General features: G+C 37.2%; 1 protein-coding gene across 1 annotated transcript in view; it reads right to left on the bottom strand.

The window, feature by feature from the left end:
• Window positions 1–25,793, bottom strand: part of TMPRSS15 (transmembrane serine protease 15) — an 839,864-nt gene that overhangs the window by 720,662 nt on the left and 93,409 nt on the right. The window contains exons 6-7 of the mRNA XM_053705190.1: window positions 1,155–1,196; window positions 26–835 (exon numbers count right to left, since the gene is read on the bottom strand). Of these exons, the coding sequence (XP_053561165.1) occupies window positions 26–835; window positions 1,155–1,196 (852 nt within the window). The remainder of the gene's footprint in view (window positions 1–25; window positions 836–1,154; window positions 1,197–25,793) is intronic.

The following is a 25,793-nucleotide window of genomic DNA, read 5'->3' as shown; positions in this document are numbered from 1 at the left end:
AAAAAGTAAGACGCAAAAGCTTTACCTATGTCTGCTGGGAGACGTACTGTTCCTTGTGGTGTTGTTATGTATGGGATGCGAGCTTCCGCTGTGCGTTGTCTAAGTTTGTTGGCTAGCAGTCGATCCACCTTATTTCCCTTGGCATAGAAAGTTTGTTTAAACTGGCATATCTGCGACTGATATCGTTTAAATTCTAAGGTCTCTATCTTTATTTTAGTGCCTTCTATTTGTGAAAGAGTCTGGGGGTCTAGTGATGTAATATGGGAGGCTGTTAAGGAGCGAAGAGTTAAGTGTAACTGAGCTAATGTCCCTCCTGATTGCTTTCTATGTTCTGTTTTAAGTTTGAAGAACAGCCCCCTAGTGTAAGCTTTGAGTGAGTTCCACAGACAAAAATCGTCTACAGACCCGTTATCATTTATTTTTAGGAATTCGTCTAGTTCCTTTTGTACATATGAAACCTGCTCTGGGGTTGAGAGTAAATATTCTGGTAGTTTCCAAGAAGGCCTGGAAGACATGCAATTCAGAGCCCTCATAGAGAACTGAACAAGAGAATGGTCGGACCAAGAGCACCTGGGCATAGCGATCTGCTGAATATGATCAAACAATCGTGGCTCACAGAAGATGTAATCAATTCTAGTATATGTATTGTGAACTGTGGAATAGTAAGAGTAATCTCTGGAGGAAGGATGGTGGGATCGCCAAGCATCAAACAGATTATATTGAGCAATAAGGTTATTAAATTGTTTAGCAGTCCGAGTAGTTTGGGGGTCACAGAGTTTAAGCTTTGGTGAGCGTCTGTCTAAGGTCGTGTCCATGATCATTTTAAAATCACTGGCTAAAAGTAAGTTTTGAGTACAATATCTCTTTAAACACATGATTTCAAATGTTAACTCTAGGAAGGTCATCTACTGTAGCTAATTTTGGTTGAAAACATGTGATAGAAGAAGGTCTAAAAGCAGATATAGAATATTTAGATTTGATACATAAACATATATTTTTTTTAAGTTAAATCTTAGACTAGAGAAAATTTTTAAAATATGTTAATCTTTTGAAAAAAAAAAAATGGTTATAGTTTTATTTTCTATAATAGACTATCTAACGTGATTCTTTGTACAAACACAGATATACTATTAAACATTTCAAACAACACTAACCTGCAGTGGTGATAGGTCTTTCTGTTGTGACATCTTGTCCATCTAGTAGAATAAGAATAAATTATATTGTTGAATGTTTCAGATTTAAATACTAATTGAGTTGCTTATTAGTATAAATGTATTTGCTAAGAAGATTAAAGGAACAGTGAGGTCAAAATTAAACTTTTCTGATTCATATAGAGAATGCAATTTTAAATAATCTTCCAATTTACTTATATTATCAAATCTTGGTATCATTTATTGAAGAGTAAACCTAGGGCACATCAATAGCACTCTATAGCTGCAGTATGTGCAACAAAATTTGCAGAAATGTTCTACAAAGTTGCAAACACTGATGCCATAGAGCACTTATAAGCCTACCTAACTTTACTCTTGAACAAAGAATACCAAAATAAAAAGCAAATTGAATAATAAAAGTAAATTAGAAAGCTTTTTTGCACTACATGTTCTATCTAGACCATGAAGGTTTCATTTTGACTTTACCATCCCTTTAAATGTAAAGGCATGCAAGTATCACTTGTAGAGTACTAAAACATATACATCTATATAGCATCAAATGATTCCAGTTAAATTTTATCAAATTTGCTTCATTCTCTTGGTATCATTTGTTTAATGAGCAGCAATGCACAACTGGTTTCTAACTGAATAGATGGGTGAGCCAATGACAATTAGTATATATATGCAGCCACCAATCAGCAGCTAGAACCTAGGTTCTTTGCTGCTCCTAAACTTACCTAGATAAACCTTTCAGCAAAGGATAACAAGAGGTTGAAGCAAATTAAATAATAGAAGTAAATTGGAGCATAATTGTATGCTCTGTCTAAATCAGGAATGTCTAATTATGACTTTACTCCCTTTAACTGGTCTATCAACCAATAGTTATGCCTTCATGTAACAATTTTTACCTTTTTATGATAGAACAATATAAGATATGTTTTATGCTAAAATAAAGTAATGATTCCAGCTTCCTACGTCAACAACTATAATCAAAGTCTTACAAAACAATAGGCTCTCTTCTTTCTAAGTAAGATCTATATTTTCTTGCATCAAAAAAAAAAATCTCTTAAGTTTGACCACTTATCAATGCAAAACTCAGTTGGAATGAGAAAAAAAATTGACATAACTTTTGTAGATAATAAAAACAAAAGATAAAAAAAAAATGTGTCAAATAAATAATGTATGTAGTATGGAATATAACTGTGTATCATTTGATCATGATCTTACATTGTGACATGACTCGTATTGATTCACTAAGGCTGGAACTTCCTCTTCAATCACCACAGTCTCTGCTGATATTCTACACTGCCTGTTTTTTAAATAATGGATATCTGATCTGGGCTTTAGTTTTTTTTTTTTTTTGCTGCTTCAATGACAATCAATCAAGGATTGTGTTTTTAGTATCAATATTTCTATTTTGTTAGTCATATGTGTTATATAATAATTAAACTTTTATTTAATAAACAGAGTTAGGAATCCTATTATATTGCTTATTAAATCTTTCATACACCATTATTTTTCAAATAAAATGTAAGATAAAATGTGAAAACTTTTTCTTAAATCTTTACATAAATGAATATTTAACAAGTATTGACTTTCTAAATATAAACCTTGCATAGCTAATAAACAAGGTCAAATAAAACAAAATTGCCAATAACTTTCATTATTGTATTGATTCTGAAATAGATTCTTTATTTTTTAAAGTAAGAAAATTATATTATTATAGAAAGATATAATTAACCCCTCTCTATACTACTATGCATACTATTTAATACATGGCAAGCAATTTCTGAAATGCATGATATTATAACTTACCTGCAGGTTACAGTTGTGACCATTTTTAATAAGTTGGCATTATATGGAAACGTACAGTAGGCAGACCGTTCTGCCTGAATAGTCAAATATAATACTGATATTCAATATATTTAGCCTCTAAGCTGTGTAGAAGTTGTCATATATATTCAGGACTATTGTTATTCTGCCCCTGCAATAATAATAGCCTCCTAGTGTTGAGCTATTTTATTGTAATGATAATTGTGTCATACGGTAGAAAATAATTACCATCCACATAGTGGTCAGGTTATTTATGTTGAATTCAATGTCTGCGTATTTGCACCATTATATCTTGAGAGCCATTAATATATTTTATGAGGAATCATAATATCTCACTATATTGGAGTTACTCCATCTGGGGTTTTCTTTGAGCTGCTCTAATATTTTTTTTTATTTTAAAAGTTTTTTCATTGAGATTTTGCGTGAAAGCAAATAAGGTAGCATACAGAGATTGCCATAGAACAATAATGACACAAAAATACAGTTAAACAATTTCTGAAATTTCCATTTTACATCAAGAGGATCTTACTGTTATGACTATTTGGTTGGCCGCTCATGGACCAATAGGATGTAGGAAATTACAAAGTTATGATATTCATCTCTGCAGCCTCTTTTGCGCCTTATGACACTTAAAAAAGGTCAAATTATATCAAGATGATGAAGAAAACATAACACAATATCACTAGAGAAGTATCATCATGGACAGGTCTCAGGGAATTTGGAAAACAGAACACCTAAATTATCTGCAGATGCAATTAGACAGCAAGGACCTATCCTCAGTTTTATTCAAATAGGCTCTCCTCTGAGGTAAGGGGCCACTTTTGAGTCTCAATAGGCTTAATTCACTGGTATAAAAGAAAACTTGCAAACCTGATTCCTTGTAAACCATGTAAACATAATTGGTTGCTTGGAGCTATATATAAAAGAAATAGCAAAAAGGTAAAATACACTGCATGACCTATAATAGCTATAATAAATTGCACTAAGGTGACATAAAATAATGAAAGCCTGACTCCCCAGTTAGACTATGGGGTGAATGGAAGATAAGTTGGGTTCTGTAGGTTATTGACTATATTTGATAGAATACTGCTATGATATTCACTTTGGTCTCAGGAGAAGGGGTGGTAGCTGGAAGGGACTTTTAGTAGTATACTGTTAGCTGTAGCCTAGAATTTTTAAAAGTGGTCCAAGAATATTTTGATGTTAGCTAGAGTGGTGCTACAGGGATATAAAGGTCTAGAGGTAGACATTTATGTAAAAGGGGGAGATAACATGTTGAGAAAGTTCACAACACATATCCGGCATGAGTTAGATTATTTAAGTATGGGCATTGGTAGGTTAGTGTCAGGGAGGTAGCCTGTAGCAATAATATTTTCTATTATCTTATTGGGCTTATCAATACTCCCTTACTGTCTCTATAAATATTTAGGTAGGATGTCAGCCGATATGAACAGAACATATATTTATTGCTTAGTATGTTGTGTCTACCTAAGTTGGGTGGAGAACATATTATCCTTTATATAACACTGTAGAACCAGAATCAGCTTAATCAGTGTCCACTGCAATTTCAGGCTTATAGCCTTCATATACTTTATGGAACTAAGCATGAGTCCAGCAACTCTGCTCCATTTGGACTCTTCGATCAGCCCACTCCCTCTTTGCAATCCATGTGTACGTAAGAGAAGCATAAGCAGGTGGGTCAGAATTCAGTTTAGCGGCTGGGAGAGGTGCATTTGGAGAAAGAGTTACCAGGTTTCCAACTGATATATGATTTCCAGCTTCCATATTGTGTAACAACCTGCTCTAATATTTTAAGAGAGAGAATGAAGCAAATTTGATGATAGAAGTAAATTGGAAAGTTGTTTGAAATTGTATGTTCTATCCAAATCATGAAAAAAAAATATTCTAGGCTTAAATAAGGGTTACAATTAATTTTCTTTCATGTAATTGGCAAGAGTCCATGAGCTAGTGATGTATGGGATATACAATCTTACCAGGAGGGGCAAAGTTTCTCAAACCTCAAAATGCTTATAAATACACCCCTCACCACACCCACAATTCAGTTTTTACAAACTTTGCCTCCTATGGAGGTGGTGAAGTAAGATTGTGCTAAGATTCTACATTGATATGCGCTTCTCAGCATTGTTGAAGCCTGATTCCTCTCAGAGTACAGCGAATGTCAGAGGGACGTGAAGGGAGTATCACTTATTGAATACGATGATTTCCCTAACGGGGGTCAATTTCATAGGTTCTCTGTTATCGGTCGTAGAGATTCATCTCCTACCTCCCTTTTCAGATCGACGATATACTCTCAATTTACCATTACCTCTACTGATAACTGTTTCAGTACTGGTTTGGCTATCTGCTATATGTGGATGGGTGTCTTTTGGTAAGTATGTTTTTTATTACTTAAGACACCTCAGCTATGGTTTGGCACTTTATGCATTTATATAAAGTTCTAAATATATGTATTGTACTTATATTTGCCATGAGTCAGGTTCATGTATTTCCTTCTGCAGACTGTCAGTTTCATATTTGGGGAATATAAACATTTTTTTTAAGAATTTTGTTTTTCTTACCTGGGGTTTAGTCTTTTTTTCAATTGACTACTTCTTGCAAATTGCGGGACAGTATTAGGCCTGTGGGTGCGTCAAATGCTAAACTTTATTGCGTCATTCTTGGCGCGAGAATTTTTTTGACGCAAAAAATACGTCTATGACGCAAATTCGTCATTTCCGGCGTCATAGTAGCGAATGTGTCATTTCCGGTTATTATTGGCGCCAAAAAAGTTTTCAGTTACGTTGTGCGTCATACTTGGTACCAAACTTTTTTATTATTTCAATACCTCATTGATGTTTGCCTCTTGCTTTTTTCTCTATCAGAGGGCTATGCTATTTGCATTTTTTCCCATTCCTAAAACTGTCATATAAGGAAATTGATAATTTTGCTTTATATGTTGTTTTTTCTTTAACATTTTGCAAGATGTCTCAATCTGATCCTGCCTCAGAAGTTTCTGCTGGAACATTGCTGCCTGACATCGGTTCTACCAAAGCTAAGTGAATTTGTTGTAAGATTGTGGAAATTATTTTGCCGAATGTCATTTGTAATAGTTGTCATGATAAACTTTTACATGCAGATAGTGTGTCCATCAGTAATAGTACATTGCCAGTTGCAGTTCCTTCAACTTCTAATGTGCATGATATACTTATGAATTTTAAAGAATTTTTTTCTGATTCTATCCAGAAGGCTTTGTCTACATTTCCACCTTCTTATAAACGTAAAAGGTCTTTTAAAACTTCTCATTCAGTTGATGAAATTTCAAATGACCAACAACATAATAATTTATCCTCTTCTGATGAGGATCTATCTGATACTGAAGATCCTTCCTCAGACATTGACACTGACAAATCTACTTATTTATTTAAAATAGAGTATATGCATTCTTTATTAAAAGAAGTGTTAATTACTTTGGATATTGAGGTAACCAGTCCTCTTGATGTTCAGTCTAATAAACGTTGAAATGCTGTTTTTAAACCTCCTGTGGTTTCTCCAGGGGTTTTTCCTATTCCTGAAGCTATTTCTGATATGATTTCTAAGGAATGGAATAAGCCAGGTACTTCTTTTATTCCTTCTTCAAGGTTTAAAAAATTGTATCCTTTACCAGCAAATTCTATAGAGTTTTAGGAAAAAAATCCCCAAAGTTGATGGAGTTATTTCTACTCTTGCTAAACGAATCACTATTCCTATGGAAGATAGTACTTACTTTAAGGATCCTTTAGATAGGAAGCTTGAATCTTATCTAAGGAAGGCCTATTTATATTCAGGTCATCTTCTCAGACCTGCAATTTCTTTGGCTGATGTTGCGGCTGCATCAACTTTCTGGTTGGAGAATTTAACGCAACAAGAATTGGATTCTGACATATCTAGCATTCTTCACTTACTGCAATATGCTAATCATTTTATTTGTGATGCCATTTTTGATATTATCAAAATTGATGTTAGATCCATGTCTTTAGCTATATTAGCTAGAAGAGCTTTGTGGCTTAAATCTTGGAATGCTGATATGACATCTAAATCTAGATTACTATCTCTTTCTTTCCAAGGTAATAATTTATTTGGTTCTCAGTTGGATTCTATTATTTCAACTGTCACTGGGGAAAAGGGAGTTGTTCTGCCTCAGGATAAAAAACCTAAGGGTAAATCTAAGGCTTCTAACCGTTTTCGTTCCTTTTGTCAAAATAAGGAACAAAAACTTAATTCTTCCCCCAAGGAATCTGTTTTCAATTTGAAGCCTTCCTCCAATTGGAATAAATCCAAGCCATTTAAGAAACTAAAGTCAGCCCCTAAGTCCGCATGAAGGTGCGGCCCTCATTCCAGCTCAGCTGGTAGGGGGCAGATTAAGGTTTTTCAAGGATATTTGGATAAATTCTGTCCAAAATCAATGGATTCAGAGCATTGTCTCTCACGGGTATTGAATAGGATTCAGAGTAAGACCTCCTATGAGAAGATTTTTTCTCTCACGTATCCCAGTAAATCCAATAAAAGCTCAGGCTTTCCTGAAGTGTGTTTCAGACCTGGAGTCTTCAGGGGTAATCATGCCAGTTCCTTTTCAGGAACAAGGTTTGGGGTTTTATTCAAATCTATTCATTGTCCCAAAGAAGGAAAATTTATTCAGACCAGCCCTGGATCTGAAAATTTTGAATCGTTATTAGAGTACCAGCTTTCAAGATGGTGACTATAAGGACTATTCTGCCTTTTGTTCATCAAGGACATTATATGTCCACAATAGACTTGCAGGATACATACCTTCAAATTGCGATTCATCCAGAACATTATCAGTTTCTGAGATTCTCTTTTGTAGACAAGCATTACTAATTTGTTGCTCTTCCATTTGGCCTAGCAACAGCTCCAAGAATCTTTTCAAAGGTTCTAGGTGCCCTACTCTCTGTAATCAGAGAACAGGGTATTGTGGTGTTTCCTTATTTGGATGATATCTTGGTACTAGCTCAGTCTTTACGTTCTGCAGAATTTCACACAAATCAACTAGTGTTGTTTCTTCGGAAACATGGTTGGAGGATCAATTTACCAAAATGTTTCTTGTTTCCTCAGACAAGGGTCACCTTTTTAGGCTTCCAGATAGATTCAGTGCCCATGACTCTGTCTCTGACAGACAAGAGACGTTTAAAATGGATTGCAGCCTACCGCACCTTCAGTCTCAGTCATTCCCTTCAGTGGCTATGTGCATGGAAGTTTTAGGTCTCATGACTGCAGCATCGGACGCAATCCCCTTTGTTCGTTTTCACATGAGACCTCTACAGCTTTGTATGCTGAACCAATGATGCAGGGATTATACAAATATATCACAATTAATATCCTTAAATCCCAATGTACGACACTCTCTGACGTGGTGGATAGATCACCATTGTTTAGTTCAAGGGGCTTCTTTTGTTCAGCCAACCTGCACTGTGATCACAACAGATGCAAGTCTTTCAGGTTGGGGAGCTGTTTAGGGATCTCTGACAGCACAAGGGGTTTGGAAATCTCAAGAGGCAAGATTACCAATAAGTATTTTAGAACTCTGTGCAATTCTCAGAGCTCTTCAGTTAGCCTCTGTTAAAGAGAGAACTGTTCATTTGTTTTCAGACAGACAATATCACAACAGTGGCATATGTCAATCATCAGGGTGAGACTCACAGTCCCCAAGCTATGAAATAAGTATCTTGCATACTTGCTTGGGTGGAATCCAGCTCCTGTCTAATCTCTGCGGTGTATATCCCAGGTGTAGACAACTGGGAGGTGGATTATCTCAGCCGTCAGACTTTAAATCCAGGGGAGTGGTCTCTCCATCCAGATGTGTTTTCTCAGATTGTTCAGATGTGAGGTCTTCCAGAGATAGATCTCATGGCCTCTCATCTAAACAAGAAACTTCCCAGATACCTGTCCAGGTCTAGGGATGTTCAGGCGGAAGCAGTGGATGCGCTGACACTTCCTTGGTGTTATCATCCTGCTTACATTTTCCCGCCTCTAGTTCTCCTTCCAAGAGTGATCTCCAAAATCATCATGGAACAATCATTTGTGTTGCTGGTGGCTCCAGCATGGCCACCCAGGTTTTGGTATGTGCATCTGGTTCGGATGTCCAGTTGCCAGCCTTGGCCACTTCCGTTAGGGCCAGACCTACTGTCTCAAGGTCCGTTTTTCCATCAGGATCTCAAATCATTAAATTTGAAGGTATGGAAATTGAACGCTTAGTACTAAGTCATAGAGGTTTCTCTGACTCAGTAATTAATACTATGTTACAAGCTCGTAAATCTGTCTCTAGAAAGATTTATTATAGAGTTTGGAAGACTTACATTTCATGGTTACGAATATAGTCTGTATCAAAGAAGATAGAGACTAAAAGAAGGGTAGCTGTTAATACCCTGTTTAGTCTTTTTAATGGCATAGCAAACATAAAATTAATTTACCTATATAGTGGCAACTTGGACTAGACTTAGACTTTTAGTAATACTGATAGTTCTCAGTGTCGAGATTAAAGAGCAAACTATATGTGAATATCGCAATAGCTCTAACCGTTAACCACTGCATTAGACCGCTATGAGATATATATATATATATAAATAATGACATGCTTACAACTTAAAACCACAGCGGCAAATCAGTGGCAAGTGCTAATGGTACATTACATATTAACAGTATAACGCTAATACTGTTAGCCGCTTATACTGGCTGTTAAGAAAAATATATTATTTAAAAATCTGTTGTTAACCTCATAGGGTCATAGAAGGCAGACGCTCACACTAACAGTGTCAAAGCTTACCTGGATAATAGAAATCCTCTAAGATATGCATGAAATATTATAAAACCAAAACAGCCAGCAAATCAATACGGTTGCTTTAGAAATTAAAGACGAATAACTCAGTGATAATTTCAAACAATAGTGACTAAGTGTTCACACTAGTCCCTTAAGTTTATACTGTGGTAAATAAGACTATAAGTATCCAATCAGTAACAGACTTAGGATATGTATTGCTACGGACTGTATTAAATATATGACTATAACACATTTGTATTAATATTTGGAAACTATGCCGCTTATATAGCACACGCAGCATAACATAGCAGTTAGTTACTGAGACTATATAAACATTATACTGTCTTACACAGACTGTCTGAATTATTACATCTCCAGTACCATATTATATAAAAATGACAGTCGTATTCTAAAGCAACGCATTAACCATATACGATTATAAGCGTAACAACAGCATTTAATCAATCTGTTAGGTGACCACTATAGCAGAGATGGATAAAGCACAATTATATTTGCTATAAAGCTCAAATTACTTAAGTTTAAAAGTGGTAAAATACCAACACCACTAATGACCTAAACACAAACTTGAAATTTACAAAACAAGTTGTGTTAAAAGTACACCAAGCATATATACATGCCATACATCAATCAAAAACAACCAAAAATCTTGTTGTAATAATTGTTCAAGTATACAGTATATATCAAAACTCAGACCAAAGCATTTTGAGCTATCCTGTTATTTCATTGAATGATAAAATGGAACAGTGAAAAAAAAACCTATATTAACAACAAATGTACATACAAATAATAAAACTGTTATTCAACAGAAACACTAATAGTGAATGCAATCCGTATGTATAATTTTCAACTATTAGGGACCCAGCAACTCAACTGAATGTATGAATTATCTTTATATAGAGACTAACCTATCCTGACAGTGTAAATAATAAACACATATCAGGACACTAATTACCTGTGTATCACACAGATACAAATCATATATTTATTTCCCTTACACGGTTGCTCAATTTGATACACTATTAACGGCATGTGGGAATCTTGAATCCTAAAGTGGTGTATAATATTTAAGGATACAAGCTAACTTGCCACTGGATAGATGTATATTACCAACCAAATATATATATACATCTAAAGAATATTTCTAGTCTAAGGGAATTCATTTACCCAATATTCAAAGCCACTCTTATTATTAGTAAAGTTGCTATGTGTTTTTAAAGTGCACACATCCACACAGTATACATTTTTATTGAATGTTAAATCAATAAAAGTTATGTTTTAATTTTCTTTCAACCCTTTGACCTACAGTGGTTGTTTAAGGTCTATATGAATCTTAATGCTATTTTCATGGAACTGAAGTGCTACCTTAGTGCATTTTTTTTTTAGTCTCTATCTTCTTTGATACAGACTATATTCGTAACTAGTGTTGTTTTATGCACAAGCACTCAAGCTCACTGGGTATATATGTATATACCTATTAATAAATCCAGACATTTAATAAATACACACGGGTATACACAATTTAGGTATACAAAATTTACACTACTGGTAAATAATCTGAACATGTTGTGTATATATTGAACCACAAAATAGAGCGTTCCTATTCCATCAGTGTAGTGCTCTTGCTATTTTGTACTAAATTAATAACATTTCATGGTGTTCTTCTCATAAATTCTCTTGGCATTCTTTTAGAATTCCTAGAATTTTACAGTTTCTTCAGGATGGTTTGGATAAGGGTTTGTCTGCAAGTTCCTTGAAGGGACAAATCTCTGCTGTTTCTGTTTTATTTCACAGAAAGATTGCTATACTTCCTGATATTCACTGTTTTGTACAGGCTTTAGTTCGTATTAAGCCTGTCATTAAATCAATTTCTCCTCCTTGGAGTCTTAATTTGGTTCTGAAGGCTTTACAGGCTCCTCCATTTGAGCCTATGCATTCTTTGGACATTAAACTACTTTCTTGGAAAGTGTTGTTCCTTTTGGCTATCTCTTCTGCTAGAGGAGTTTCTGAGCTATCTGCTCTTTCTTGTGAGTCTCCTTTTCTGATTTTTCATCAGGATAAGGCAGTTTTGCGGACTTCTTTTCAATTTTTACCTAAGGTTGTGAATTCTAACAACATTAATAAAGAAATTGTTGTCCCTTCCTTGTGTCCTAATCCTAAGAATTCTTTGGAAAGATCCTTACATTCTTTGGATGTGGTAAGAGCTTTGAAATATTATGTGGAAGCTACTAAAGATTTCCGGAAGACTTCCAGTCTATTTGTTTTATTTTCTGGTCCTAGGAAAGGTCAGAAGGATTCTGCTATTTCCTTGGCTTCTTGGTTGAAACTTTTGATTCATCAAGATTATTTGGAGTCGGGTCAGTCCCCGCCTCCGAGAATTACAGCTCATTCTACTAGATCAGTCTCCACTTCGTGGGCCTTTAAGGATGAGGCTTCAGTTGATCAGATTTGCAAATCAGCAACTTGGTCTTCTTTGCATACATTAAATTCTACCGTTTTGATGTATTTGTTTCTTCAGAAGCAGTTTTTGGTAGAAAAGTTCTTCAGGCAGCTGTTTCAGTTTGATTCTTCTGCTTTTGATTTAAGTTTTTTTTCTTTCATTTATGAGAATAAACTTATTTTTTTGGGTTGTGGATTAATTTTTTCAGCGGAAAATGGCTGTTTTTATTTTTATCCCTCCCTCTCTAGTGACTCTTGCGTGGAGTTCCATATCTTGGGTATTGCTATCCCACACGTCACTAGCTCATGGGCTCTTGCCAATTACATGAAAGAAAACATAATTTATGTAAGAACTTACCTGATAAATTCATTTCTTTCATATTGGCAAGAGTCCATGAGGCCCACCCTTTTTATGGTGGTTATGATTTTTTGTATAAAGCACAATTATTTCCAAATTTCTTTTGTTGATGCTTTCTACTCCTTTCTTTATCCCCCCACTGCTTGACTATTCGTTAAACTGAATTGTGGGTGTGGTGAGGGGTGTATTTATAGGTATTTTGAGGTTTAGGAAACTTTGCCCCTCCTGGTAGGATTGTATATCCCATACGTCACTAGCTCATGGACTCTTGCTAATATGAAAGAAATGAATTTATCAGGTAAGTTCTTACATAAATTATGTTTTAGTGCTGTTTAACAGGAAGACCATTGGACAACAGCAATATACTATATTTCCCGTAACAAGTGTTGCTGGCACCTAGAAACAGCAAAATATTCCAGAGATCTGGGCAAGATAAAACGATGTATTGCAGTGCTTTATAAAAAGTGTTTCTGTTTTCAGATCAAAATAATATTGTTCACACCCATTTTATGTTATACTATAATGTGATATAAACTTGCTTTAGACACACTTGGAGAGTTCTTTTTTCAGTTAGAGAGCTGATATGATGTCCTGCTAAAGCTAATAAAAGTTATCACTGTTTCAGCAGTATATGCACATATGCTACATGTGACTAGAGCATCAGGTTACAAACAACATGATTGCTCAGAGAGCTGGCAGGGGTTTATAGTGCATTAGTCAATACTTCATTTGTGGCATACAAGCCCAGCGTTGGTGTACGGCCACTCACAGCATATGTGGGTATGCTGCTGAAAAACAGTGACTTTTACAAGAAGTCATTTTGCTAATGGTATTTACAGCATCTATGAACTGATGTTACTGTTCTGATGAGACAAGCAGATATAATATTACTGGCTTGATTGTGATCTAGCCTAAAAATTTGATTAAATGGACACTGAACCCAATTTTTTTCTTTCATGATTCAGATAGAGCATGCAATTTTAGGCTACTTTCTAATTTACTCTTGTTATCAAATTGTCTCCATTCTCTTGGTATCTTTATTTGAAAAGCAAGAATGATTGGTGCATAAATTCACCCACCAATAAACAAGTGCTCTCCAGGTCCTGAACCAAACATTGGCTGGCTCCTTAGCTTAGATGCCTTCTTTTTCAAATAGAGATAGCAAGAGAACGAAGAAAAATTGATAATAGGAATAAATTAGAACGTTGCTTAAAATTGCATGCTCTATCTGAATAATAAAAGAAAACATTTGAGCTCAGTTTCCCTTTAATACAATGGTATGTTAAGATGTTATTTTAGGACACTAATTAGATTATTTAATTTAAATATTTCAAAATAATATTTGATTTTTTTTATTGATATGGATCAGATTCAATTTAGTTTATCTTATTTGATATGATCTATGAACAGTTACATAATTTTTATAACATTCTGAAGGAACTCTTTTTTTACCAAACATAATGGACAATATTATGAATGGAGTGCAAACGTTTGCGTGCAAGCAATATCGGGTTTTCGTGTTCGTCTGCACGCATGTTAAATTGCACTTATGTTACATGTTGAAAGTAAACGCAATCTCTTGCACACATAGATTGTGTGTCAGGGGGCGTGTCCCTATAAGGCATGTGAGACAGATACACTATGTGGAGTGCTATCAAGCATCATGGAGACACGCCGTCGTATTTACTATTATGGTGAGCTAAAGAGGAGAGCTATGACACAAGGTAATTGTGAAACATAGCGGTAGAATTCATTGAAGTTAGTAGTCTCTGATGAGGTGAGTGGACACACTGATGGCGGTATGTAGGTTGTGATACACTATGACACAGTATAATAATGGAACAGTGTCTAAACTGGTGCTACCAAACATATGAAGATGATGATTGATAAATATAAATAAATATTTGATATATTAGAAAGCAGGATGCCTTAGATATGTAAGCTGCATTTGTGATTATTTTGTCTATGTCATGGGGATATAATGAATAATCTCTGTTCCTTTTATCTCTCATTCCTTTTCACATCAAAGCAACACTATGAATAAGTTGTTTTACATAGATGATGGTTAATGAATACACGTTTCACAATTTGATTTGTTTCTATGAAAGTATACAAGTCACTGTTATGTATATCACTGTATATCAGAGTTTATTATGCTATAAATTGGCTGTTTTGCCACTATTTGTTTGGTCAGAGGAAGGGGCTACATGCTCCAAAACGTCACTTTTAAAAAGATTCTTTATTACAAGTCCACACAGGGTCAGCACATCCCCAAGGTTCAGGATACAAATGGTCAACTGTAGGAAGTGCTTATCACCTTCCAGGCTCCCCTCCAGCAGCCCAAGGAGTATATGAAGAGAATCAAGGAGATGGTGTCACTCAAATATAAAGCAATCCTTTATTCACAGAGCTTGAAAAAGGGGAAGGAGCCCCGAAACGTTGCTCTGTGAATAAAGGATTGATTTATATTTGAGTGACACCTTCTCCTTGATTCTCTTTAAATATATATATATATATATATATATATATATATATATATATATATATATATATAAATATGTATTTATGAATAAATAGAACAAATTCTGCTATATGAATAACATGGGAATGTGAAATATTCATATTTCTCTTGTTAGGTGTATCCAGTCCACGGATCATCCATTACTTGTGGGATATTCTGCTTCCCAACAGGAAGTTGCTATCAGAAAGCAATAGTAAGAGGATCACCCACAGCAGAGCTGCTATATAGCTCCTCCCCTAACTGCAATACCCAGTCATTCTCTTGCAAGCTCTCAACATAGCTGGAGGTAGTAAGAGGAAAGTGGTAAAATATAGTTAGTTTTTTCTTCAAGTTTATTGTTTTTAAATGGTTCCGGAGTTGTGCTATTTTATCTCAGGCAGCATTTAGAAGAAGAATCTGCCTGCGTTTTTCTATGATCTTAGCAGAAGTAACTAAGATCCACTGCTATTCTCACATATGTCTGAGGAGTGAGGTAACTTCAGAGGGAGAATGGCGTGCAGGATATCCTGCAATAAGGTATGTGCAGTTAAGTTTTTCTAGGGATGGAATTTGCTAGAAAATGCTGCTGATACCGGATTAATGTAAGTTAAAGAATAAATACAGTGATTTAATAGCGACTAGTATCAGGCTTGCTATCAGAGGTATATACTCTGATTAATGTGCAATATAAAATGTTTGCTGGCATGTTTAATCGTTTTTATATATGCTTTGGTGATAAAACTTATTGGGGCCTAGTTTTTTCCACATGGCTGGCTTTATTTTTGCCTAGAAACAGTTTCCTGAGGCTTTCCACTGTTATAGTATAAAAGTTACAGTTGGTGCAGTTTAAATTACAAACTGTGACATTCAGCTTCCCTCAGCAGTCCCCTGCATGCTATAGGACATCTCTGGAGGGCTCAAAAGGCTTCAAAAGTAGGAGCTGTGGCAGTTGTTATGACTGTTTAAAAAACATATTTTTCGTTTTGTTAATCTGTTTTTTGTATTAAGGGGTTAATCATCCATTTGCAAGTGGGTGCAATGCTCTGCTAACTTGTTACATACATTGTAAAAATTTCGTTAGTTTAACTGCCTTTTTTCATTGTTATTTCAAATTTTGGCAAAATTTGTTTCTCTTAAAGGCACAGTAACGTTTTTTTGTTTTTTTTTATATTGCTTGTTAACTTGATTTAAAGTGTTTTCCAAGCTTGCTAGTCTCATTGCTAGCCTGTATAAACATGTCTGACATGGAGGAAACTCCTTGTTCATTATGTTTAAAAGCCATGGTGGAACCCCATAGGAGATTGTGTACTAAATGTATTGATTTCACTTTAAACAATAAAGATCAGCTGTTATCTTTAAAATAATTATCACCAGAGGATTCTGACGAGGGGGAAGTTATGCCGACTAACTCTCCCCACGTGTCGGACCCTTTGACTCCCGCTAAAATGGCGCCAAGTACATCAAAGACGCCCATAGCGATTACTTTGCAGGACATGGCGGCAATAATGGATGATACCCTGTCAGCGGTACTAGCCAGACTGCCTGAATTCAGAACGTGATAGCTCTGGGGTTAGACGTAATACAGAGCGCGCAGATGTTTTAAGGCCCATGTCTGATACTGCGTCACAATATGCAGAAGCTGAGGAAGAGCTTCAGTCTGTGGGTGACGTCTCTGACTCGGGGAAACCTGATTCAGATATGTCTACTTTTAAATTTAAGCTTGAAAACCTCCGGGTGTTGCTTGGAGAGGTTTTAGCTGCTCTGAATGACTGTGACACAATTGCAGTGCCAGAGAAATCGTGTAGACTGGATAAATACTACGCAGTGCCGGTGTGTACTGACGTTTTTTCCAATACCTAAAAGGTTTACAGAAATTATTACTAAGGAGTGGGACAGACCCGGTGTGCCGTTTTCCCCCCCTCCTATTTTTGAAAAATGTTTCCAATAGACGCCACCACACGGGACTTATGGCAGACGGTCCCTAAGGTGGAGGGAGCAGTTTCTACTTTAGCAAAGCATACCACTATACCTGTCGTGGACAGTTGTGCTTTTTCAGATCCAATGGATAAAAAATTAGAAGGTTACCTTAAGAAAATGTTTATTCAACAAGGTTTTATCCTGCAGCCCCTTGCATGCATTGCTCCTGTCACTGCTGCTGCAGCGTTCTGGTTTAAGTCTCTGGAAGAGGCCTTTCAGACAGCTACTCCATTGACTGAAATACTTGACAAGCTTAGAACACTTAAGCTAGCTAATTCTTTTGTTTCTGATGCCATTGTTCATTTGACTAAACTAACGGCTAAGAATTCTGGATTCGCCATCCAGGTGCGTAGGGCGCTATGGCTTAAATCTTGGTCAGCTGACGTGACTTCAAAGTCTAAATTACTTAACATTCCCTTCAAGTGGCAGACCCTATTCGGGCCTGGTTTGAGGGAAATTATTGCTGACATTACTGGAGGTAAGGGTAATACCCTTCCTCAGGACAGGGCCAAATCAAGGGCCAAACAGTCTAATTTTCGTGCCTTTCGAAACTTCAAGGCAGGTGCAGCATCAACTTCCTCTGCTACAAAACAAGAGGGAACTTTTGCGCAATCCAAGCCGGCCTGGAAATCTAACCAGGCCTGGAGCAAAGGCAAGCAGGCCAGAAAGCCTGTTGCTGCCTCTAAGACAGCATGAAGGAACGGCCCCCTATCCGGCAATGGATCTAGTAGGGGGCAGACTTTCTCTCTTCGCCCAGGCGTGGGCAAGAGATGTTCAGGATCCCTGGGCATTGGAGATCATATCTCAGGGATATCTTCTGGACTTCAAAGCTTCCCCCCCACAAGGGAGATTTCACATTTTGAGATTATCTGTAAACCAGATAAAGAAAGAGGCATTCTTACGCTGTATGCAAGACCTCCTAATAATGAGAGTGATCCATCCAGTTCCACAGATGGAACAAGGACAAGGATTTTATTCAAATTTGTTTGTGGTTTCCAAAAAAGAGGGAACCTTCAGACCAATTTTGGATCTAAAGATCTTAAACAAATTCCTCAGAGTTCCATCGTTCAAAATGGAAACTATTCGGACAATCTTACCTATGATCCAGGAGGGTCAGTACATGACCACAGTGGATTTGAAGGATGCTTACCTTCACATACCGATTCACAAAGATCATCATCGGTTCCTAAGGTTTGCCTTTCTAGACAGGCATTACCAGTTTGTGGCTCTTCCCTTCAGGTTAGCTACAGCCCCAAGAATTTTTACAAAGGTTCTGGGGTCTCTTCTGGCGGTCCTAAGACCACGGGGCATAGCAGTGGCCCCTTATCTAGACAACATCCTGATACAGGCGTCAAACTTCCAAATTGCCAAATCTCATACGGACATAGTGTTGGCATTTCTGAGGTCGCATGGGTGGAAAGTGAACGAGGGAAAGAGTTCTCTATCACCCCTCACAAGGGTTTCCTTCCTAGGAACTCTGATAGATTCTGTAAAAATGAAAATTTACCTGACGGAGTCCAGGTTATCAAAGCTTCTAAATTCCTGCCGTGTTCTTCACTACATTCCGCGCCCATCGGTGGCTCAGTGCATGGAAGTGATCGGCTTAATGGTAGCAGCGATGGACATAGTGTCATTTGCGCGCCTACATCTCAGACCGCTGCAATTATGCATGCTCAGTCAGTGGAATGGGGATTACACAGATTTGTCCCCTCTGCTAAATCTGGATCAAGAGACCAGAGATTCTCTTCTCTGGTGGCTATCTCGGGTCCATCTGTCCAAAGGTATGACCTTTCGCAGGCCAGATTGGACAATTGTAACAACAGATGCCAGCCTTCTAGGTTGGGGTGCAGTCTGGAATTCCCTGAAGGCTCAGGGATCGTGGACTCAGGAGGAGAAACTCCTCCCAATAAATATTCTGGAGTTAAGAGCAATATTCAATGCTCTTCTAGCTTGGCCTCAGTTAGCAACCCTGAGGTTCATCAGATTTCAGTTGGACAACATCATGACTGTGGCTTACATCAACAATCAAGGGGGGACCAGTAGCTCCCTAGCGATGTTAGAAGTCTCCAAGATAATTCGCTGGGCAGAGATTCACTCTTGCCATCTATCAGTGATCCATATCCCAGGTGTAGAGAACTGGGAGGCGGATTTTCTAAGTCGTCAGACTTTTCATCCGGGGGAGTGGGAACTCCATCCGGAGGTGTTTGCTCAATTGGTTCATCGTTGGGGCACACCAGAATTGGATCTCATGGCGTCTCGCCAGAATGCCAAGCTTCCTTGTTACGGATCCAGGTCCAGGGACCCAGAAGCGATGCTGATAGATGCTCTAGCAGCACCGTGGTTCTTCAACCTGGCTTATGTGTTTCCACAGTTTCCTCTGCTCCCTCGACGGATTGCCAAAATCAAACAGGAGAGAGCATCGGTGATCTTGATCGCGCCTGCATGGCCACGCAGGACCTGGTGTGCAGACCTGGTGGACATGTCATCCTTTCCACATTGGCCTCTGCCTCTGAGACAAGACCTTCTACTACAAGGTCCTTTCAATCATCCAAATCTAATTTCTCTGAGACTGACTGCCTGGAAAATGAACGCTTGATTTTATCAAGTCAGTCATTGATACCTTAATACAGGCACGAAAGCCTGTAACCAGGAAAATCTACCATAAGATATGGCGCAAATATCTTCATTGGTGTGAATCCAAGAATTACTCATGGAGTAAGGTTAGGATTCCTAGGATATTGTCCTTTCTCCAAGAGGGTTTGGATAAAGGATTATCAGCTAGTTCTTTAAAGGGACAGATTTCTGCTCTGTCTATCCTTTTGCACAAGCGTCTGGCAGAGGTTCCAGAGTCCAGGCATTTTGTCAGGCTTTGGTTAGAATTAAGCCTGTGTTTAAACCTGTTGCTCCTCCATGGAGCTTAAACTTGGTTCTTAAGGTTCTTCAAGGAGTTCCGTTTGAACCCCTTCATTCCATTGATATCAAACTTTTATCTTGGAAAGTTCTGTTTTTGATGGCTATTTCCTCGACTCGTAGAGTCTCTGAATTATCAGCTTTACTATGTGATTCTCCTTATCTGATTTTCCATGCAGATAAAGTAGTTCTGCGTACAAAACCTGGGTTTTTACCTAAGGTAGTTTCCAACAAGAATATCAATCAAGAGATTGTTGTTCCATCATTGTGTCCTAATCCTTCTTCAAAGAAGGAACGTCTTTTACATAATTTGGACGTAATCCGTGCTTTAAAGTTATACTTACAAGCGACTAAAGATTTTCGTCAAACATCTTCCCTGTTTGTTGTTTATTCTGGACAGAGGAGAGGTCAAAAGGCTTCGGCAACCTCTCTTTCTTTTTGGCTTTGGAGCGTAATACGCTTAGCCTATGAGACTGCTGGACAGCAGCCCCCTGAAAGGATTACAGCTCATTCTACTAGAGCTGTGGCTTCCACCTGGGCCTTTAAAAATGAGGCTTCTGTTGAACAGATTTGCAAAGCGGCGACTTGGTCTTCTCTTCATACCTTTTCAAAATTTTACAAATTTGATACTTTTGCTTCTTCGGAGGCTATTTTTGAGAGAAAAGGTTCTACAGGCAGTGGTCCCTTCTGTTTAAGTACCTGCCTTGTCCCTCCCTTCATCCGTGTACTTTAGCTTTGGTATTGGTATCCCACAAGTAATGGATGATCCGTGGACTGGATACACCTAACAAGAGAAAACATAATTTATGCTTACCTGATAAATTTATTTCTCTTTTGGTGTATCCAGTCCACGGCCCACCCTGTCCTTTTAAGGCAGGTCTAAATTTTAAACTACAGTCACCACTGCACCCTATGGTTTCTCCTTTCTCTGCTAGTTTCGGTCGAATGACTGGATATGGCAGTTAGGGGAGGAGCTATATAGCAGCTCTGCTGTGGGTGATCCTCTTGCAACTTCCTGTTGGGAAGGAGAATATCCCACAAGTAATGGATGATCCGTGGACTGGATACGCCACAAGAGAAATAAATTTATCAGGTAAGCATAATTATGTTTTTCCTGTCGTTTTAGCATACTTGGGAATATGCAATTGTGTTTGCACGCAAGTGGGGTGTATTTTTCTTCATTGAATTCTATGGGGCAATAGGTTATTGTGTGGGATAAGTTTTTTGCGTGTGTCGGTTTATCCCAAGAGCAATTACTTTTTACTTTCAACTCATAATATGAGCACAACTTGACGCGCGCAAAAAATGACTTCTAGTGCAATTAGTGTGCAAGCAAAATAGCGCTCCAATCGTAATGTGGCCCATTACGTTTATTGACAAAATGTAATATATATAGATAGATAGATAGATAGATAGATAGATAGATAGATAGATAGATAGATAGATAGATTGACAGATTAAGGTTAGGGTTAGGAAAAAATGCTTCTATTTAAAACAGAAAGGCACCCATTCAGATTTTAGTTTTGACCTTTCTATCACTTTAAGGAGAAATAAATTATTAAACAAGTGTTTAAACAAATAGACATATATATATATATATCTCTTTATAATTTTAATTAAATAGCTAAACAAAAATAGATATTTTTATATATACAATATTATTCACACCTAAATTACCTAATATATCCTCTGCTTTTAAAATAATGCTTTTCCTATCATATTTGTTGATGCAAAACTGATAAACCACCTTAAGAAAGCAAATGAATAGAGAGACAAGGTGAGGAAAAAGGGGAGAACCACTAGTTCACAGAAATGTATTTAACTGTACTAAACCTCTCTGGGAGAAAGTTGAACAAACACTCTTTTAAATTTTATTTTACAGCAAAAGGTAGCAAAATAAATAATAGTGAATTTGTTAATTTCTCTCTACAGACTTCAATGGAGTGTGTGTTTAAAAAACACAGCGCCAGACCTGCAGCACTGAACCTGGAGGTAGTTATGAATAGTTTACATTCCAATATTCTTCACATTAATTTATATATATATATATATATATATATATATATATATATATATATATATATATATATATATATATATATATATATGTGTGTATATATATGATTTTTCTTTAAATATTTATCTATACCGAGACAGCAAACAGTTATGTTTTAGGCCTACATAGCCCTTAAAGGGACATTAAAACCAAATTTTTTCTTTCATGATTTAGATAAAGAATACAATTTAAGCCCCTTAACGACAAAGGGCATGCCAGGCATGTCCTCCAAAAGGTGTCAGTTAATGCCTGGCACATCCTCTGGGGTTTAAAGCACTGGAAGTGATCATGATCGCTTACAGGCACTTTCAGGGTATTGCAGTGATGCCTCGACTTTGAGGCACCCTGCAATACCTTTTTTTAGCCACCAATGCAGAGAGAGCCACTCTGTGGCCCTCTCTGCATCGGCCAGCGATGGGACCGATCGTTGGTGGGTGGGAGCCTTAGCAGGGAGGTGGGTGGGCGGCCCATCGTTAATCCACTTTCTGTCAGGCTGGATGATTGTGCTGGTAGCTGGTGGTGGGAGCGCGCGGGAATGGGTGGGACTGGGATCGCTACAGTACAGAAAAGTACCCAAGATGGTGGCAACTAGGTAGAAGGGAGCTGTTTGGGGGGGATCAGGGAGGTTGGGGGCTAAGGGGGGATCCAACACTGCAAAATAACTATAAAAGAAAAAAGTATTTATTTTAGTACTGGCAGACTTTCTGCCAGTACTTAAGATGGTGGTGAAAATTGTGAGGTGGGGGAGGGAAGTGAGCTGTTTGAGGTGGGTCAGGGTGGGATCAGGGGGTGGGATGTGTCAGGTGGGAGGCTTATCTCTACAATTAAATTAAAATTAACCTTACAAGCTACGTAATTAACCCCTTAACTGCTGGGCATAATACAAGTGTGGTGCGCAGCGGCATTTAGCAGCCTTCTAATTACCAAAAAGCAATGCCAAAGCCATATATGTCTGCTATTTCTGAACAAAGGGGATCCCAGAGAAGCATTTACAACAATTGGTGCCATGATTGCACTAACTGTTTGTTAATCATTTCAGTGAGAAACCTAAAATTGTGAAAAAGTTAACACTTTTTTATTTGATCGCATTTGGCAGTGAAATGGTGGCATGAAATATACCAAAATGGCCTAGATCAATACTTTGGGTTGTCTACTACACTGCAAGCTGCCTAATTAACCCCTTGACTGCTGGGCATAATACAAGTGTGGTGCACAGCTGCATTTAGCAGCCTTCTAATTACCAAAAAGCAATGCCAAAGCCATATATGTCTGCTATTTCTGAACAAAGGGGATCCCAGAGAAGCATTTACAACCATTTTTTGCCATAATTGTACAAGCTGTTTGTAAATAATTTCAATGAGAAACCTAAAGTTTGTGAAAAAGTTTTTTAAAAAGCTAACAATTTTTTTTTTTATTTGATTGCATTTGGTGATGAAATGGTGGCAGGAAAATTACTAAAATGGGTCTAGATCAATACTTTGGGTTGTCTACTAAATATATATATATATATATATATATACATATATATATATATACATATATATATATATATATATATATATATATACAGGGAGTGCAGAATTATTAGGCAAATGAGTATTTTGACCACATCATCCTCTTTATGCATGTTGTCTTACTCCAAGCTGTATAGGCTTGAAAGCCTACTACCAATTAAGCATATTAGGTGATGTGCATCTCTGTAATGAGAAGGGGTGTGGTCTAATGACATCAACACCCTATATCAGGTGTGCATAATTATTAGGCAACTTCCTTTCCTTTGGCAAAATGGGTCAAAAGAAGGACTTGACAGGCTCAGAAAAGTCAAAAATAGTGAGATATCTTGCAGAGGGATGCAGCACTCTTAAAATTGCAAAGCTTCTGTAGCGTGATCATTGAACAATCAAGCGTTTCATTCAAAATAGTCAACAGGGTTGCAAGAAGCGTGTGGAAAAAACAAGGCGCAAAATAACTGCCCATAAACTGAGAAAAGTCAAGCGTGCAGCTGCCAAGATGCCACTTGCCACCAGTTTGGCCATATTTCAGAGCTGCAACATCACTGGAGTGCCCAAAAGCACAAGGTGTGCAATACTCAGAGACATGGCCAAGGTAAGAAAGGCTGAAAGACGACCACCACTGAACAAGACACACAAGCTGAAACGTCAAGACTGGGCCAAGAAATATCTCAAGACTGATTTTTCTAAGGTTTTATGGACTGATGAAATGAGAGTGAGTCTTGATGGGCCAGATGGATGGGCCCGTGGCTGGATTGGTAAAGGGCAGAGAGCTCCAGTCCGACTCAGACGCCAGCAAGGTGGAGGTGGAGTACTGGTTTGGGCTGGTATCATCAAAGATGAGCTTGTGGGGCCTTTTCGGGTTGAGGATGGAGTCAAGCTCAACTCCCAGTCCTACTGCCAGTTTCCTGAAGACACCTTTTTCAAGCAGTGGTACAGGAAGAAGTCTGCATCCTTCAAGAAAAACATGATTTTCATGCAGGACAATGCTCCATCACACGCGTCCAAGTACTCCACAGCGTGGCTGGCAAGAAAGGGTATAAAAGAAGAAAATCTAATGACATGGCCTCCTTGTTCACCTGATCTGAACCCCATTGAGAACCTGTGGTCCATCATCAAATGTGAGATTTACAAGGAGGTAAAACAGTACACCTCTCTGAACAGTGTCTGGGAGGCTGTGGTTGCTGCTGCACGCAATGTTGATGGTGAGCAGATCAAAACACTGACAGAATCCATGGATGGCAGGCTTTTGAGTGTCCTTGCAAAGAAAGGTGGCTATATTGGTCACTGATTTGTTTTTGTTTTGTTTTTGAATGTCAGAAATGTATATTTGTGAATGTTGAGATGTTATATTGGTTTCACTGTTAAAAATAAATAATTGAAATGGGTATATATTTGTTTTTTGTTAAGTTGCCTAATAATTATGCACAGTAATAGTCACCTGAACACACAGATATCCCCCTAAAATAGCTATAACTAAAAACAAACTAAAAACTACTTCCAAAACTATTCAGCTTTGATATTAATGAGTTTTTTGGGTTCATTGAGAACATGGTTGTTGTTCAATAATAAAATTAATCCTCAAAAATACAACTTGCCTAATAATTCTGCACTCCCTGTATATACACACACACACATTTGAAGGGTTAATCAGAGATTCCTGACAGATATCAGTGTTACAATGTAACTATCTCTAATTTTGGAAAAAAAAATGGTTTGGAACTAGCAAAATGCTACTTGTACTTATTGCCCTATAACCTGCAAAAAAGGCAAAGAACATGTAAACATTGGTTATTTATAAACTCAGGACACAATTTAGAAACTATTTAGCATGTGTGTTTTTTGGTGGTTGTAGATGTGTAATAGATTTTGGGGGGTTAAAGTTAGAAAAAGTTTATCAATTTTTTTTTATATATAGTAAATTATAAGATATGATGAAAATAATATCATTTTTAAAAAGTCCATTTAATGGCAAGAAAGACAGTATATAATATGTGTGGGTACAGTAAATGAGTAAGAGGAAAATTACAGCTAAACACAAACACCACAGCAATGTAAAAATAGCCCTGCTCCTTAACGGTAAGAAAATTAAAAATCAGTCTTTTCACTAAGGGGTTAAACAACATTACAATTTACTTCTATTATCTAATTTGCTTTATTCTTTACTAGGTGATAAGCCTGCCCAGAGAGCAGTCTATTTAAAAAAAAAAATACAAACCCCAAAGCTAA

Source organism: Bombina bombina, chromosome 3 (assembly GCF_027579735.1).
Source record: "Bombina bombina isolate aBomBom1 chromosome 3, aBomBom1.pri, whole genome shotgun sequence".
NCBI lineage: Eukaryota > Metazoa > Chordata > Amphibia > Anura > Bombinatoridae > Bombina > Bombina bombina.
The sequence above is the reverse complement of the archived record's forward strand: the minus strand, read 5'-3'. Positions and strand labels throughout refer to the sequence as shown.